Below are 16,673 nucleotides of genomic sequence, written 5' to 3'. Positions count from 1 at the left end.
TAAATTGCGACAATTACAGTATAACCTTGCATGATAAATATAGAGAATAGAGGAGACGTGGTCTGGGTATAAGAAGTTCCCAATAGACGGTATCGCGAAGCTTACAGCAATCAATTTTCAATTATCTTTTTCAGCGGCGGAACAATGATGCAGCTGAAATTCTTTGCAATAGTTCACTCAATTAATCACGGCGAGATTACGCAAGCGAAGTAAATCTTCCCATTGATTGCACTTTCCAATCCTTCTTCTCGCGCCTCGGGTCCGCAAAAAGTTGACAACGCCGGGCCGTCGGAGCTGGGCTCTGCCAGGGGCTATAAGGCGCCGAGAGGCGCTCTTGCAGCATTAGACAATGAAAAGAGATGAAGTGCTTCTCTCGGGTGTGCAGAAAGAAGTGAAGGAAGGAAGAGAGCGAGGGCGAGAAGGGCAAGCGGAGCAGAGCGCCGAAAGCAAGGCAAGCGGTATCTAGCAAGAAAGCTCGACAATGGCTTGGGCGTCGAAGCTCTTCCCAGCCTTCCGCCGGCCGGTTCTTGTGCAGGTGCAATGTTTACAGGACGATAAAGCTTCTGGCGGCTGCAGGAGCGCTATATACGTGTATACAACCGGCGAGGGGCTGACTCGATAAAAGCGAGTGCCAAGGTAAAGGGACAGGATCGTCTATAGTATATAGAGGCCGGAGCACGGCATGATAAAGGAGATCAAAAAGGCAAATGGATGTTTGAAGTAGAGAGCGGAAGAGCGCCGAGCTTTGTAGAGCGGCGGCGGGGCTGGGGCGAAAAAGGAGGAATAAAACCGCCGATCGGACGTGACCGATGGAAAGAAAGCGGCGGAGCATCAAGTGCAGGCGAAAAAATTTATGCGCAGCGCATTCGACACAGAGTAAGCGAGTGAGATTGCTCGCGAAAAATGAAAGACTGTACAAAGACCGAGAGAGAGAGAGAGAGAGAAAGAGAGAGAGAGAGAGAGAGAGAGAGAGAAAGAGAGAGAGAGAGAGAGAGAGAGAGAGAGAGAGAGAGAGAGAGAGAGAGAGAGGGAGAATTAACGAGAAAGATGAAGAGTTTGTAAGCGCAACGAAACAAACTGCGCGAGTTGAGCGGCGCTGTTCCCCTCTTTGGCATATTTTCTCAGGAAAATCGGTTTCTCGTCCCTAAGACGAGCACACTGTAAGCGGTAATCGGATTAACCAGGTCTCGCGCGGCCGCACGACGAGTCAATGAAAGTCAATCATCGCAATTAAAGACCGGTTAGAGGTGCTCGTCGGCTGCGCGCAAACGCCGGTCCGAGAGAGTAATTATATTCTTTGCTCGGACGCTGATAGGATCGTTTAGTCTCAAAAGTACGTCAACTAATCCGAATTGGCTGGAGGCCAAGAGTAATCAAGCTTGGGCGCGTCGACGGCGGCTCGGTGTGCCCGAGCGTCGCGCACGAGCTGGCTAACACTTCCGAGGATTCGGCGATGCCGCCATGCCCGGATAAATTGAGATCTCTAACCAGTTGCCAACCATCTTTGATTTTCCGCTCGCGATGATTAATTTTAACGACTATACATCGAACATCGATCGGATCGTCTTCAAAACTCAACTGCGATAATTCCATGACGTCGCAACTGACTGACAGTCGTGATGTGGGTCAGCCCACTGATCGCTTTCTCAACGAACGACCTATACTACTCGATTCGAGATGATTTAAAATTTTTATCCCGAAATTTAAATCATATCCGCGGCTAAACTTGTCCCATACGCTCGGGACAATTACGCAAAATTTAGTGCAACTTTTACGACAATTATCGCTCCGAGTATTGCGCAGTCGCGATCAAGCGCCTTAATCTCTCTCGACGGGAGCTTTCGCGCGTCCTCGAATTTAACTTAAGCTCGTAACCCTGAATTCCTACGCGGCATTTTCCCGAATATTCCTCCCGCCGACGTTCCCACTCACACCACCTCTACGTCTTTATCTCTGCCTATCTCGCCACCCCTCCGGCCCGCCGGCGCAGCTACTCCCTTTATCTTGCTCTCCGTTTTCGTCCCCCCCCCCCTCCTCCATTTACCTGCGTGCCCGGCTAACTCGAATTTCCCGCAGAAACTGTACTCCCTGTCGTGTTCCATCCACGAACGTATAAAGACAATGGCGTCAAGTGGATTTCGTTTAGGAAGAGTGAAAAGAGTCTGTCCGGACGGCTACGGCTCAAGAGAGAATAGAGACTCTCTGGATTCTTCCTCAACTGATGTACGGGATTCTCTATAGAAAGTTAAAATAATGCTGGATACAAAATCTCCGCAGCAAACAGCTGTGCTGCATCTCTTTTTCATGCTGTGAAACGCGATATTGAATTATACGCTCGCTATCGAAGCGTTGTCCGATCGAAAGAACAGATGAGTTTGATGGAAGTGTGGCATATCGATGACGACCACGAGAGCTGCTGTACAGTATATGTTTCGCGATAATCCGGGGCCGTAAAAGTCAACCCAACGTAGGGCTTCAGTGATAGAGTCGTGTTAGTTCTAATTAGGCATTAACATTTGCCATCAATCTACCGGTCATTCAGGCATCAATTTCGCCAAAGTGTCCTCGATTTGTCGGGGTAATTCGACGAAATGAAATAAAACACTTTGCGCGATTCGCATACTGGTATATCGACGATAATTTCGACGACTGCACAAACTGCGCGACCCTATTAGTTCCGAAAAACCGCGCCAATACGCAATCAGGAGATTTTTGTTGCAAGAAAGCATAACAGTAATTGGACGGACTCGCGGCGATGAATAAAAGGGAGGAGAAGTAAAGAAGAAGAACGAGCCCGAAGCATTTAATGTTGAATTCCAAGCGAGCGCGCGAGCTGTACGCGTTGCATAGCAGGACTCCGAGAGAGGTAGTAGTGTGCCGTTTGGGTCGGACGTGGTCTTTTCGAAAGTGCTCCTTAAGTCACGTCGAAGAACGAGATCTGCCTGCGGATCCCTCGTCTGTCGTCTCTTTTCGCGACTCGGAATACCGGGGGAGAAATGAGACAGAAAAATAGAGTAAACAGAAGTCTCTCCCTTTCTCTCGAGGTACCCTATATTATACCCTTACATTTATACGCGTTTAAAGCCGACTAAACAGCTTTTCGTTCCTCGAGTGTAAATCCGCGTAATGGTAGGGCGCGGTGAACGCTGAAAAATTTAACGAATTCTCTTTTTATCAACCGGCGAGCTGTTGAAAGGTAGAGAATGGAGAATTTTTGCGCGCGTCATATAACATCAGGACTCCTCTCTTTTCAGCATGGCAACTCGAGCGTTATGCGAAACTTTTGTGTTTCCGTGAAATCCAGTTTTCGTAAATGAAATCGCGGGGTATTTACAATTTGATAACGATTCGCGTAAAGCATTCGGGTTGAGCTGCTTTGCGGGCTTTTTCAATTATCGTAGCTGCCTCGAGAATAATGCAGTTCTGAAAAATTTTTGTTAAACCCGACAAAAATTGCGCGATTTCGTGATGGAAACAGTTCAAATGTCTGATGTGAATTGTTTATCTCCATCATGATAGAATTACACGATTTTATAAGAAAATAATTAAGGGACACTTGTTAGCAGTTCGTTTTTGCATGTAAATGTGCTCAATCAGCATGATATTCAATTTTTCTTAGAAAGTATCTTTCGTATACCCAATATGAGTAAATTCTACTAGTAACACTAAATATCATAAAATGCCCCACCTCCGGAGTGATAATTTTAGACGAAAATGTACTCCCGTATCAACACGCGCAGGAGAAGAGTACACGATCGCGAATATCAGCGGAAGAACTAAAGTCGATTTCTTACCAGACACATAATTCAAAGCTAAATATACGTATGTTAATTTCTGTACGAGAGAGAGAGAGAGAGAGAGAGAGAGAGAGAGAGAGGGTGGGGGGTAGAGGATCAGTAAAGCCGGCGGGTTAAACCAGCCATATTTCTCATGGCGAAATATATTTTAAAAGTAAAACTAGCGTAATTTCAAACGTCGCTTGCATCCCCTTCGGTGGCGGCGGCGGCTCGCGTGCGTGACCTCGGATCATCAGCATAAGTATTTCCGTATCATTCGTTTAAGAGCAGAGGAGAAAAAGGAACGAGAGAGAAGAAGGGAAGGAGGAAGAGGGACTCGGAAGGAAGCAGTGGAAAAAAGAAACGAGAGAGCGCGCGCGCGCACACGGCTTCTCTTTGACCCGCGAGGCAGAAGTAAGCGGCAAAAGATAGATATCGGTACGCGCGCATATCGGCGTATAGAATCTCCCTTCATCCTCTTCTTCAGACGATTCTATAGTTTTTTTTTCTCGCGCTCTCTCTCTCTTTCTCTCTCTCTCTCTCTCTCTCTCTCTCTCTCTCTCTCTCTCTATCTCTCTTCCACTTCTCGCTTTTTCTCTCGCCTATACTTCCTTGGCTTTCCAGGGAGTTTTCTTCCGCGCGAAAGCCGCCAGGAAAGAAGGCGAGCCGGCCTCATTCACGCGCATAAAAGGGATTGACGGTTATTGTCGGCGGCGGCGCTGGCGCGTCCAGGAATCCATCGGCGAGAATGGCTACAGCCGACTGCTGCTGCTGGGACTTGGCAGCCCTGTATACGTATGGGAAAAAGGGGAGAGGAAATTGGAAGAAACCGATTTTTGGCAATTTCACGCGTTTTCATCCCGTTTGGAACTCTGACAATTCACACTTGCGTGCCAGTTTCACGCGCTCTGCTGTGAAAAATTGATTCGCGGAAGTCGACGCCTGTCCGATGAAATTGCGAATTTCCGTTGACAATGCGGCACAATTAAGCAGTCGCTGATGGTTGCGGTTTTTTCCGCTGTGTGATTGTTAATACGATTTTACCAGCGTGTATCACAAGCTGATATTTCACCAGGTGTTTTTGTATAACATCGATTGACGTCGCTTTCCGCTACCGTCAATTAAACTGCTTATTATGTTCCAGAACGCACCCTATATAAGAGTTGCGCGGTTCTGATCCTTATGTATTATGCAACTTCTTGGAAGGTTGCTAATTAAGTTTCGCGGTTCGCTTCTGAGCCATGTAATCAATGTAAAATATCAAACAAGGCTAATGAAGTACCGCGAAGCCAAGACGCAATATATTTGCTACATTATACACGAATATTAGTAATAGACTGTCGATATGCAAAGTTTATGCACTGTTATCGAACTTTAATTAAAAATTTCAGTGTAGAAAATTTAATAGAAATGTAAAGAGGCCAGGAAAGAAATTGTAATATAAAAAGCAACCGTTAGATACTAACCTTTTTAGAACTCGTTCCAAATGTACACTCGTCAACTATTTTAAGTCGGTAACTCTGCCGCGAATAAATCCCTTTATCTGCGTCGCGAAAAAAAGTCGTACAGACATTTTATTAGTGAAGCCGAAAAGTAAACTCCGACGATGCAGTAGAAAGGGCGTAGCGAATCGAGTTGAAACACAGAAGAGAAATACCCGCGCGCGCGATACGATATACCAGCCAACATCAGCTCGCGCAAATGGCTCAACAAAAGACGCAGCTAGCTTTTCCATTCAGACAAAGTACTTTATCGCTCGCGGGTAGAGAGGCAGAGAGGAAAAGAGACACATCGCAGAAAAGCGTCACGTGTCTCGAGTATTTACGCTCGCGAGCCGTTTTGAATTGTAAAATTGCGGCTTGGCGAAAAAAAGCAGCGGGACGAAAATAGCGTAGGCGGAAAAATGTCGCGGGTGAGCGAGAGAGAGAGAGAGAAGAGCACTCGTGCACGAGCCGTAAATTCGCGAGGGAGCGAGAGAGGGAGTGCTGCCGCGCATTCCCTTATATTTGCAGCTTCGGAGCCGAGGTCCCGCTGCCAGAAGCGGCTGCGCTGCATACTAGCCCCGGCTGCTGGTATTCCGGCTCCTGTCCGACCCGAGACTCCGCAGCTACTGCGCTCGCCAAGTAGCGGATCGTAAATTTGCAGTAGCTCATGGACGTCTGCTGCACACATCTTCTCTCGCTCCCCTATACTCTAGAGCGCGGAGGCGCTTGTTCTGATGAATTTCCGTGCATTCATTGCTTGATTCCGGCGGACGAGAGCGGACTCACGCTGTATTGTTGCTGGTTCGTGTTTTACGATATCGAGTCCAACGGTACAGTGGACGTCTTACCGAGCTCGACTCGTTCCACTTACACAGCGATTCTCCATTCGGGATTACTCATCAGCTGTACAGGTTTAAATAGCGCTCTACGACAACGGCAGCGCACAAAGCTCGAAAAGCGATAAGCCCGCTGCTCATTTTTCACGGGTTTAATCGCTCGCGTTCGGCTTATAAATACAGCTATATCTAAACGGCTTTATCTCCCGGAGAGTTGGTTCTCGCTGCAGCGCAGCAGCAGCAGTCGCGTCTCTCTTTGTCCGCTCTGTCGGAGAGAAAGAGAGGGATAAGGTCGTAGAGTAAGAGAGGTATATACGGCGGAGGTGGAGGAGAGCATGATCACCGTGGTGCGACGTCGACACGGAGGGCGCGAGAGAGCAAGGCGCTGCGCGGAGCCAGCGAGGTGAAGAGAAGCGGAAACCCAAAGAGAACAACGCTGCGGCCAGAGAGAAATTATGGGCTACCGGCGCGCTTGCTCGTTACAAAACTGACCTTCCCATACGTTCTCTCTTGTGTACTCGTCGTCGTCGTCTCTCCTTTCTTATTCTTCTTCTGTGTTTTCCGAGTCGCGTCGCCCCCGCTCTTATTCTCTTGACCTTCTGTCGCATTCTTCTCCCGCCCTGCCGCCTCCGGTGTGTACTTATGGCTATGTGGGGCTGTATAAGCTATATACGCTTCTCTCTCGGCACTTTAGCACTCGATGTCGGCGGCGGCGAAGGATGGACTATCTGTCCGGGGAAAATTAATGGAGTGTTCCCGGGACACGGGCTTCAGCCTCTGTATCACCTGCGCGTGGAAGCAAGGCTTTATAATTGCTGGTACGTAAATTACTTACTTTGAAAAGCGCTTCTTTCTTTCCGAGTAGGAAAGCGCACTTGAAAGATACAATCCCGCGCCGCTATTCTCTGCAGTTGCGCTTCCAATTTAAACTCGACTCTGCATCATATACGAGAGGGAGAGAGAAAGCGAGGTTCTCCCGTCATATAACTCATAGACCGTATCGCAAATAATTCCGCAAAGATACACACGCTCTCTCGGCGTGCACGCCGCGCGTACACACACTCGCGGACTTGTATCCGCGTATTTACAACGTTGACCCTTTAACTTATGCTGAACCTCTGGGTCATATCCTTTGCCTTGTTGATTTTGCGAACGAGTTCCGGGAAAACAAAGTCGTCGCGCGGGGACGAGAAAGAAAAATCAAGGGCTTTTGTTTCTTCTTAATACAGCTTGCGGCGGCGATTCGGATAAGAGAAAGCAGCAATGGAATCCCTTAGTTTGTTCGCCGTCTTTTTTACGACAGACGCGAGGCTCTAATCTTCTTGTAACCGTGCGATCGCCACGGCCAACTTGATTGAAAACAAAGAGCGTCGGGATTTTACCGAGAGGAAGATAAGGACTTTTTATCGATAAAGTTTTTCGGATGCGCGGCCAATTTATTGTTCTCCGATATCATCTTGTCTTCAGCTGCAGTGTACAACAGCGCATCGCGGCGAATTTTCCCGACTAAGAAATCACGAGCTGGCTCTCAAACACAGTTTCAAGGGAAACGCGCGCGGCGCAAAGTGCCTGCCGCACGCCTCTGCAATTCTTACTTCGATTCATCTCTCAGGCGCACTCAGCGCTCGTCTGTACTTTGCACTCCAAGCTTCTTATCCACTTCCCTTCGTATTTTCTCTTTCTCTCTCGCGCGCTCTCTGTTGTGTATCTTCTTTTTTGCGCGCCGGGGTATCGAGTCTGTCGCTGCAAAGCCGCCGCCGACGCCGCGAGAGCCGCATCTCCAGCGTATAATACTCCTCGTCGCAAAGAGAAGTGCGCACTGCAATTTGCCCGACAAAGGAAGAGCGGAAGAGATTACTCATACGTGTCAATGCTATCGTATGGGTTTACCGACGTGTGCGTGCGTGCGCTTCCTTGTGTAATAATAAGCCGAGTGTGCATATGTGTGCGCGCTCGTCTCGAGGTTCAATGTTCGAGTACGTCTGCACGACTGAGTTTATGTATTTTTATAGACAAAGGAGAGAGAGGGGGAGGCAGAACGGTGTATATACAGGCAGCGCCAAAGGGGGCAAATTCACGTAACAATATCGCATCTCTCCGAGATGTACGTGCGAAGAATATTGCCTCGCGCACGCCTCGAGTGCCCAATGCTCGAACTCTTTCGCTCGCTCTCGTCTATATACTTTTATCTCTATCTCTCTTTCTCTCTCCTCCTCTTTGCCGGTACTCTTTCTCTTTCGAGATTTTCCTCTCCCCCTGGCAATTACTCGCTCTCTTTCTCTGATGTGTGTATTATGTTTTTTTTTCAGTTTTGCAATAATTGTTTGATTTGCCGCAGTTTGCCGCCTCGAACAAACTTTTCTCTCGCACGTCCCGCAGGCGCAAGTCGATTGCGTCCAGACACACACGACTGAAGTTCGCGCGATTTCCCGGGAAATTCGGCCGACATTTCTCTCTCTCGATTGTTTTCATCAATACTGCGTGACACTCGAGCAATAAAGCCAAAAGAGATAGAATACACGTACTCCACTCCGCGAAGAGATGAGCCAGAGAGACGTCGTTACTTTTTCGCACACAGCATTAGATTTCACTTTCCCCGCCGGCTACCGCGCTGCACTGCATCGGGGTCGATCACGCGTTGTCTTTCTTATACAGGAAAAGCGTATACCTATATCCAGCGAGTAGAGAGCGCGGAGAGTCCCGCGCATGTACGCGAGCCGTCGAGCTGACTTTTGATCTGGCACGGAGCATCGGAGATTCAATAACGCGCCGAGAGAAGAACGTTCGCTTCACCTATAAGGCAGTGCTATATAGTGTCAGTGTACATATAACGTATGTGGGCGTGCGGGAGGGGGAGGACACATAACGTGCACACAGGGATTTTGCCGGAGGAGTGTCGGCGGTGCTTTTCAAACGTCGGGAGTGACGATTGACGCGCGCGCGCGGGGCCGAAGAGTATAGGAGCGATGATGATAACGATGCTGATTACCCTCGGCACGGGATGTGAGACTTCCGGTGAAATGGGAGAAAACAATATGTCGGAGCGATATACCCGCCGGCGGCTAATCGGAAGAGGCTCCGCGATGCTGCTTGCTCGGCAAAATTTCAATTCTGTGTGTATGATCGTCGTCGTGGCAGAATATTCGATTGATTCCGTGTAATAAAGATATCGACAATACACAAATGAATAGAGGACACAAGCGCGTACAGAAAGCTCTCTCGCTGTCGCTTCGCAGAATTCCAATCATATATCGAGAGCGACGACTCAACGTAAATTGGAAGCGCTACTACTGTACACCAGTTCTACGCGTCTGCGAGAGAGAGAGAGAGAGAGAGAGAGAGAGAGAGAGAGAGAGTCGCGCAGCGCGTATAAAGAATATAATCCCGAAAAAGGAGCGCGAAGCGTCGTTAAAGCCGAGTTTAACGCGGCCGTAATTCTGGCCCGGCTGTCCGCCGACGCCGGGGGAGTAATTGCACTTTTTGAGAGTACCGAGTACTAATCTGTCTAGTCGCTGGAGGCGCGCGAGAGGCGATGAACATCGGCGGCGAAATACTGCGGGGGCCGCCGTTTTAACGCTGCAGCAGTAAAAGCACATGAGCACGCGCGCGCAGCTCTTACCTATATATAGTTACGTCTAGTATACGCGATCATGTGGAGCTACTGAATCTATATGTACGCGTATGTAGCTCGAAGGGAATTCCTGCGTCGTCGCCGAAAGGTTCTTGACTCCTTCGTTTCGAATTGCCGGGAGTTAAGTGAGAGAGAGAGGGGAGCGCGACGACGAGGTCCCGGAGGACAGCGTCGCCGTCGACGACGGCCGAGGGCTGCAGACTTGACACGCGAAACGGCTACGTAAAACCTCTCTCCGTGACTCTTTTTATTCTTATTCTTCTTCTTCTCCTCTCCTGCTTCTGCTGCTTCTAGACTGACTTCTCCGTTTCGCATTCTTCTCTTTGGCGTCTCTGCCTCTTGAGTCTGGCTTTTTTATGGCGAGTCGCGAGCATCGACTCCACTTCTTATACGCGTGTGTTTTTCTCTCAGTCATATAGCTTTGCTTCGTTTCCTTTTTTTCTCGTGGATCAGCATCGCCTCGTACAGATAATGAATAAGAGCCGGAGCGTTTCACTTAAAGGATGCTTCCTGCGATACTTGCACACGGGATTTCCTTTAGACTAGACCTTTACGCCTGCGATCCTTGCACTTTTTATAGTTCTATCTTAAATTTTTTTTCAGGCGTAAAGAAGAAACAAGATGAATACTTATTCATTCAAATAGAACATATCAATGAAAGATGAACGATTAAACCATTGTTAATGGAGTATTTCGTAGTACAATTTGCAATTACGTATTCATTCGAACCATGAAACACGTTGGCAACTTGCTAGCCCCTTCATGCTATGCTAATTTTCGCGCATATGTCGTTGGAACATTACAGAGGAAACTATTTACCAACCTGATTACGAGTTGTTATATGTTTTCCCGAGTTCGTACTTTGAATGTTTCAATTTATGGTCGGCCGCTTTAAAATAAAGACCAGTTTCAGAAATAAAGTATTCAATAACTGCATAAAAGTTGCAGCATTAAAAATTACCTTATAACATCTAAGATAATATAATGCAAAAACTCAAGCTGAATAATCTCACGCAAGTCTAATAAAAATACAGTCAACATATGAGTAGCTTATTTATATATCCATAAATAAACACCGAAATCCATTAGACAAAGAATCGATCGCTTATATCGCTCCGAAGATCATCGCACGCGTCGTTCTTTCAGCAGTCAACAAAAAAGAAAAAAAACATGTTCCACGCTTATACTAGGGCTCCTCCTAAAAATAATCGTCGAACGCACACACGGCGCCTAATTTCCCTCGACCGCAAGCCAACTTCCTACTATTAATGGCTTTTCTCATCATCCGACATTGTGTACATAATGAAGAAACGAGCGGACGAGTTGGCCTTCCTGCAAGCGCAACATGTGATCTATGAATATACGCCTATGAAACGTTCATCCCCAGCCACGCGCGGCTGTGCTATTTTTACGCCGGCGCAGTGCATAGTCATCCTCATCCTGTTTCTGCCTCTCGTTATGGACTTAACGTCTTAAGCGTTTCCCCAACTAGCGTAAGGAGCTAATAAAGCTATACTATAGTCGCTGTGACGCAGACACGCGACTGCTTGCAGATGCGCACGGCTGTTTATAGTGAGAATAAAACAAAGTCAATTTTGTATGTCTCCGACCTTGACATTCATCAGCAAGCTTGAGACCATGGGAATCGCTTTTTGAAAATGTTACATTCCATCTCTCAATAAATAATTTCATCACAGAATGAATAAATTCGGATAACGACATCACGATGTTATTTTATAAACTGCGCAGCGTACTAATCTGTTTTTATTTCAGAAGGCGACTTAACTCGTACCTGAACAAACGTAATTAGTGCAAGTGAAAGCGCTGAAAAAAGAATGAGCAGAAAAGAAACGTGCTCTAGAAAGACAAGTGTTTCAAACATAAATAATTAAACGCACGCTGCAGTAAAGCTACTGCGTAAGCATCGCCCGCTAGGTTTTTCATTGTAATCCATTAAAATAATTACCTACTGGCCGCTAAGTGAAATTAATTAAATACACATTAGGAGTATGCGAAAATTCGTTCTGAATATTTAAAGCAACGTCCATATAAAGTTATACATTGCCTTCAAATGAGCCGTAACCGGAAAGTCAAAATTAGGACGACGCCAAAACATACATCCCGCAGTATCATGAAGAACTCTGAAAAGCGCTTTGCAGACAATACAAAATATTGCTTTATCTCTCTCTACGTATCGCATTACGAGAAATAACCATAACGAGCAAATGAGGGAGCAGCAGAGTCGCAAGAAGGCAGTACTACGGCCCGCGCAGCACCCACACGCACATCAGACACGTAAATAATGTCGTGGTTCTCGTATTCGAGTTTGTAAAGCCAGACAAATCGAGGAACCAATTTCGGCCTCCACTCCTGGGGGATTTAAGCTATGGGTCACTAGCCCCCCGCATAAGAGAAAGAGAGCGAGCCATCCCGTTGCGCGCGCGCGCGAGCATGCAGTATACGACGCGCGTATATATGCAAAGCCAGAAAATCACCTACTCGGCATTCCGAATGCGCGCGCTTTGCGTTCTTCCTTTTTGGCCGTTGCTAGCTGCTGCACTTCCTCCGCCTCCGCGCGCATCTCCTGCATGGAATTCAGCTGGTATACAATAGCAGCAGCAGCCGAGAGCTAGAGAATGGAAAACATGCTAATGGAAAGTGGAAATTCGCATATACGTATAGGGGAGCAGTCGGAGACGCGCGGAAGCACGACGAGCGAATGGTGAAATACACGGAAACATGCGCCGTGAGAGCTGTAGAGGAGGAGTTTTACGTATAGAAGAGCGTCTGAGATAGAGCTACGGTCAAGACGGACGACGATGGACGTGAGAGATACAAGCGGGGCAGGCAGAAAGAGAGAGAGAGAGAGAGAGAGAGAGAGAGAGAGAGAGAGAAAGAGAGAGAGAGAGAGAGAGAGAGAGAGAGAGAGAGAGAGAGAGAGAAAGAGAGAGAGAGAGAGACGAATGCTTATTAATTGTTGCAATTTATATTGTGCTCCCATTAGCCGGGCGGGATTTATAGGCAATTAAACCGCGAGCTATTTCGCTCTCGGCTGACTTTTCATTCTTGCGAATTATGTTCATCGAATGGCTTGTGCTAATTATTGCCAGTTTGAGATAGCTAGTCTTTTATGACGTGTCGTATACTTTAATAGACGGTACGCTCACCGTTTCCAGTGTGTGCTTTCGCGGCACTGGGATAAAAGATTGACTGCCACTCACCTGAAACAAAAAGAGAAACAATGTTGAATTATAAAATTGCGATGAATCCAAAGTTATTCATTATAATATTTATATGGATGGAGAACTGCAAAGTGAAATGTGAATAATTGATCGAATGATTCGTTTCGAAGGAAATATTACATCATACGCGGAAAATGCATCAGAAACATTGCAATTATTCACTGGCACTGATAAATAATCGCAAGATCAACCAAACTGATTGCATAATATGCGATAATAATATAAGCCGATCACTCAATTATCCGTAAAAGCTTGAATAAATAAAATTCGAGCATTATAACAATATACACCTTGCAGTTCATCAGAGTGCTCTAGCAGCAGCAGCAGCAGATATTTACTTGTAATCCAATACACGAGCCTTTTTCTCTCCGGATCTTCAGCAAGGAGCGCACTTTGTTCGAAAGAGCTTCGCTCGTAGAGCGCGCAGAAATTAAAAGGCGGGCGCCAAAGTGGGATAAAATCTTAAGCCACAGCAGTGCGCTCTTCCCTAATAAAATTCAGACTCTCTTGCTCTTTCTCGCCCTAACTCTGGAGCAGAAAAAGCCAAGCACAGCCGCGCGTAAAAGGGGAGTCGTCAGATAAAGTGTCGAGGTAAGTAGATGCGCACAAACGGAAAATGCAGTGTTCAGGCGGTCGTCCACGGACAGTACAGAGTGTGACCATAAGCGGGTGTAACTCTGGCGGCGACGACGACGAAAACGACTGACCGAACTAGTATCTCGCTCAGGTCTTCGTGAATTTTGAATGCGCCCGAGAAAGTGCAGCGGACGAGAGCGAAGCACGCACACATATACACCCACTGCAGGGTAAGGGTTAAGGGAAAGAGAGCAGTAAAGCTCTCCCGGGCCCTCTAATTCTCAAACGGGATTATGGACGCGCCACTCGCCAAAGGGCTTTCCTCGCGCTACCTTTAGTGTTATCTTTCGTCGCCGTTCTACGCTTGATTCTCTGTCTCTCGCGCTCTCTCTCTCTCTCTCACTCTCTCTCTCTCTCTCTCTCTCTCTCTCTCTCTCTCTCTCTCTCTCTCTCTCTGTCCACGCTTGCGTGCGAGGATATAATACTCCCCCAGAGCTACCGCTGCAGCCTGCGTGCTCTGCTCTGCTTCAATTTGCGACTGTCTTCCGCAGCAGCACCGACAGCTCGTTTCTCTACTATACGCACGAAGTCCTCTTCTGCGGCTTGTGTACCGCAGTCGTGTCCCTGCAATCCTGATGAACGACGAAAGCTTATTCCTGCTTACTTGAGCTCTTTTTATTTCGCCTGATTGTCAGGTCTAGATTTATCTCTCGACGTAGCTTTCTTTTACCGAATCTAATTGCCGCGTTGTATTGATCATTGCAACCGTTACTTCTGGCTTGCTTAAGCGATCTGATATATCAATTTCTTTCGAAAATGTCGTTCCTCTGACCGAAGGGAAATTCGATTCTCGGTAATTAAAAATCTGACATTCGTTATCCACTCGTTTGTCGTTACGGAGATACTCGGGTATTTTTTAATGAACCTTAACAAAGGGAACGGAGTATTGTTTCATTGCAGGGTAAAAAGAGACACGCTTCGACTCGAGAGGAATAGAATAAGAGGATGTTGAAATACCATTCGAATAAATGATAATCTGAATGATTTACTTAACGAGCTTGAAAATTTCTTCGTTGTAAAAAAATCCATCAGTACTTTTTACAATTATATCGATGACCCACTTTCTCGCATCAAATATTGGATGTCGAGAGAGAATCTTTCGCAAGGTATGACGAATCTTATAAAATTCCAAAACGCTTCAACATTACTTCGTTCCCCGTCGACGAGTCGGGGGAAATCAGTCGTTCGCTGGCACTGCACGAAATTCATCGCAAAAATTATCGTCTCGAAAGTGCGTGGAGTGAAAAACGAACAATCGGCGGCGAGCTCACGTTATTCTGACAAATAAATCGCTCGCAAGCTCGCGAGTTTGCATTGCAAGCGGGCTCGCCGGTTAGTACAGCAGCAGCGCGGCCCGATCGAACGATTGCCTTTACAGGAAGAATTCGAGGATAAATCGAGCAAGATATGTACCGACAGCGGGGCCACATGTACACGCGCATGTGCATGTTTGCTATACACACGCACGTGCGCAAACTGCGAGCGGATCCGAGGATTTATTGGAGCACGTGACGACTCGCGGCCTGTCTGTACGTGTAAACGAACACGGGCCGCGCAGCGAAAGGGATAAAAGAGAGACCAGTACAGAAAGAGAGAGAATGAGAGAGCGGGAAGTGACGCTGACGATGCTACTCGCAAAAAACTCTTCTCCCGTCAGACACAGCGGGGAGAATCGGACGAAAATAGTCGGCGAGAAATTGCGGAGTCGAAGCTGCGTCGTAAATAAGAAACGCGTCGGGCAAGACGCGGCGAAAAGAACGCGAGATGCAAATTAACGTCGAATTGGCGCGAAATATTCCACGAGATTAAAACTGCAGCGAACGGATGCGCGCGACAACGAGGAGAATTTTTTTCGAGAAAAAGACGCGTGGAGACGGAGGCTGCTTTTTTATCAGAAAGCCATCGCGCACGTCGGTAGGAGGGAAAAAGGAGGACGAAGAGAGAGGGAAAAAAAGGCAAACACTGACAGCAAATAGCGAAGCAGAAATATAAAGCCAGTCAAAGTCGAACAATGCGCGCGTCGAGCGAAAGTAGTGGTAAATCGATTTAAATTTATACCGGTCGAGCAACGAACAAATAGGGTAACGCACACATGCACTCGCGGAGATTCACGTTGATTAAAAATCGACAAGTTGCCTCTGTGTGTGCACCGATGCGCGACCGCGTACGCGCTTTTGTAATGCTCGCTAAGGTGTATACTACTGGAACACATAGACCCTGGACTGTAATGGAAAAATAGCATCGCTTGTAAATATCTGGGGCCACGTATAGTTGGAGCTTTATTACGTGCATATTTAAAAGTAATATCGAATTTCGCGTTGCTCTTTTTCGCGGCCGGAAAGAGCGTTTTTATAATTCAAGCGCGTTCGAACGTCATAACTGTCGCGTTGTTTTCAATTGAATCACACGGCGGGTGTGTATTTCGCGCTTCACGGGTAATATAATTCTGATAAAAGCGGTGATATTTTCGATGAACGTTCTCCGGCTCGACGGACTCCGTTTCCGATGCACAGCTCTGTACACACGAGGTCCTCCCAATACAAACAACGTTTTGTAAATTTTTTTTGCCAAAGCGTCTCTCTTTTTACGCGCAAGGTCGGCTCTCTAAAATCCGCGGAGCAAATGTGAAAACTTGAAATTGAAAAATCAGCACGCGCTGTATCTTCTTATTGAAAGCTGTACAGCGCAATTTTCAGAATAAACGCGCAGTAGATCGAGGGCTATTGACAAAAAGCTGCTTTCCAAACTTCCTCTCACGGCGAAACGTTATTTCCAGCAGCGAAAACAAGTTAGCGAGAGAAAGCACAGTTTTCAAACATATATACGAATAGAGGCACGAGAGAAGGAGGCTATTTGTCGCAAATGAAAAAGCAGCTTAATGCGTGTCCCCGCTATATGAGGATCTCGGAGTGATTGCCTTCGCGCCGCTATTGACGAGCGAGCGCAATTTTTGCCAAAAGTTTATTGCAGCGGTCCGTCTGGCGTCGGCTGTTATACGGCTCTTCCCAAGTCCGGATACGGATGGTCGATCGCTTTAAGAGCGACGACTGCTCGTTCCGCGAGAGCGG

The 16,673-nt window shown here is 47.2% G+C and overlaps 1 protein-coding gene across 11 annotated transcripts in view; it reads right to left on the bottom strand.

Moving 5' to 3' along the window:
- Positions 1–16,673, bottom strand: part of LOC107980810 — a 321,278-nt gene that overhangs the window by 203,726 nt on the left and 100,879 nt on the right. For 4 of the 11 annotated variants that reach the window (XM_031925612.2, XM_031925617.2, XM_031925620.2 and 1 more), the window contains exons 4-5: positions 12,227–12,356; positions 7,512–7,915 (exon numbers count right to left, since the gene is read on the bottom strand). The exons of 6 other annotated variants lie outside the window; for them this stretch is intronic. In XM_031925612.2, the coding sequence (XP_031781472.1) occupies positions 7,705–7,915; positions 12,227–12,356 (341 nt within the window). In that variant the 3' untranslated portion in view covers positions 7,512–7,704. Of the gene's footprint in view, positions 1–7,511; positions 7,916–12,226; positions 12,357–16,673 lie in introns of those variants that run through there. One more of the 11 variants, XM_031925614.1, reaches the window with a different exon arrangement.

Source organism: Nasonia vitripennis (genome assembly GCF_009193385.2).
Source record: "Nasonia vitripennis strain AsymCx chromosome 3 unlocalized genomic scaffold, Nvit_psr_1.1 chr3_random0004, whole genome shotgun sequence".
Taxonomy (NCBI): domain Eukaryota; kingdom Metazoa; phylum Arthropoda; class Insecta; order Hymenoptera; family Pteromalidae; genus Nasonia; species Nasonia vitripennis.
This window is presented reverse-complemented; position numbering and strand designations above follow the sequence as displayed.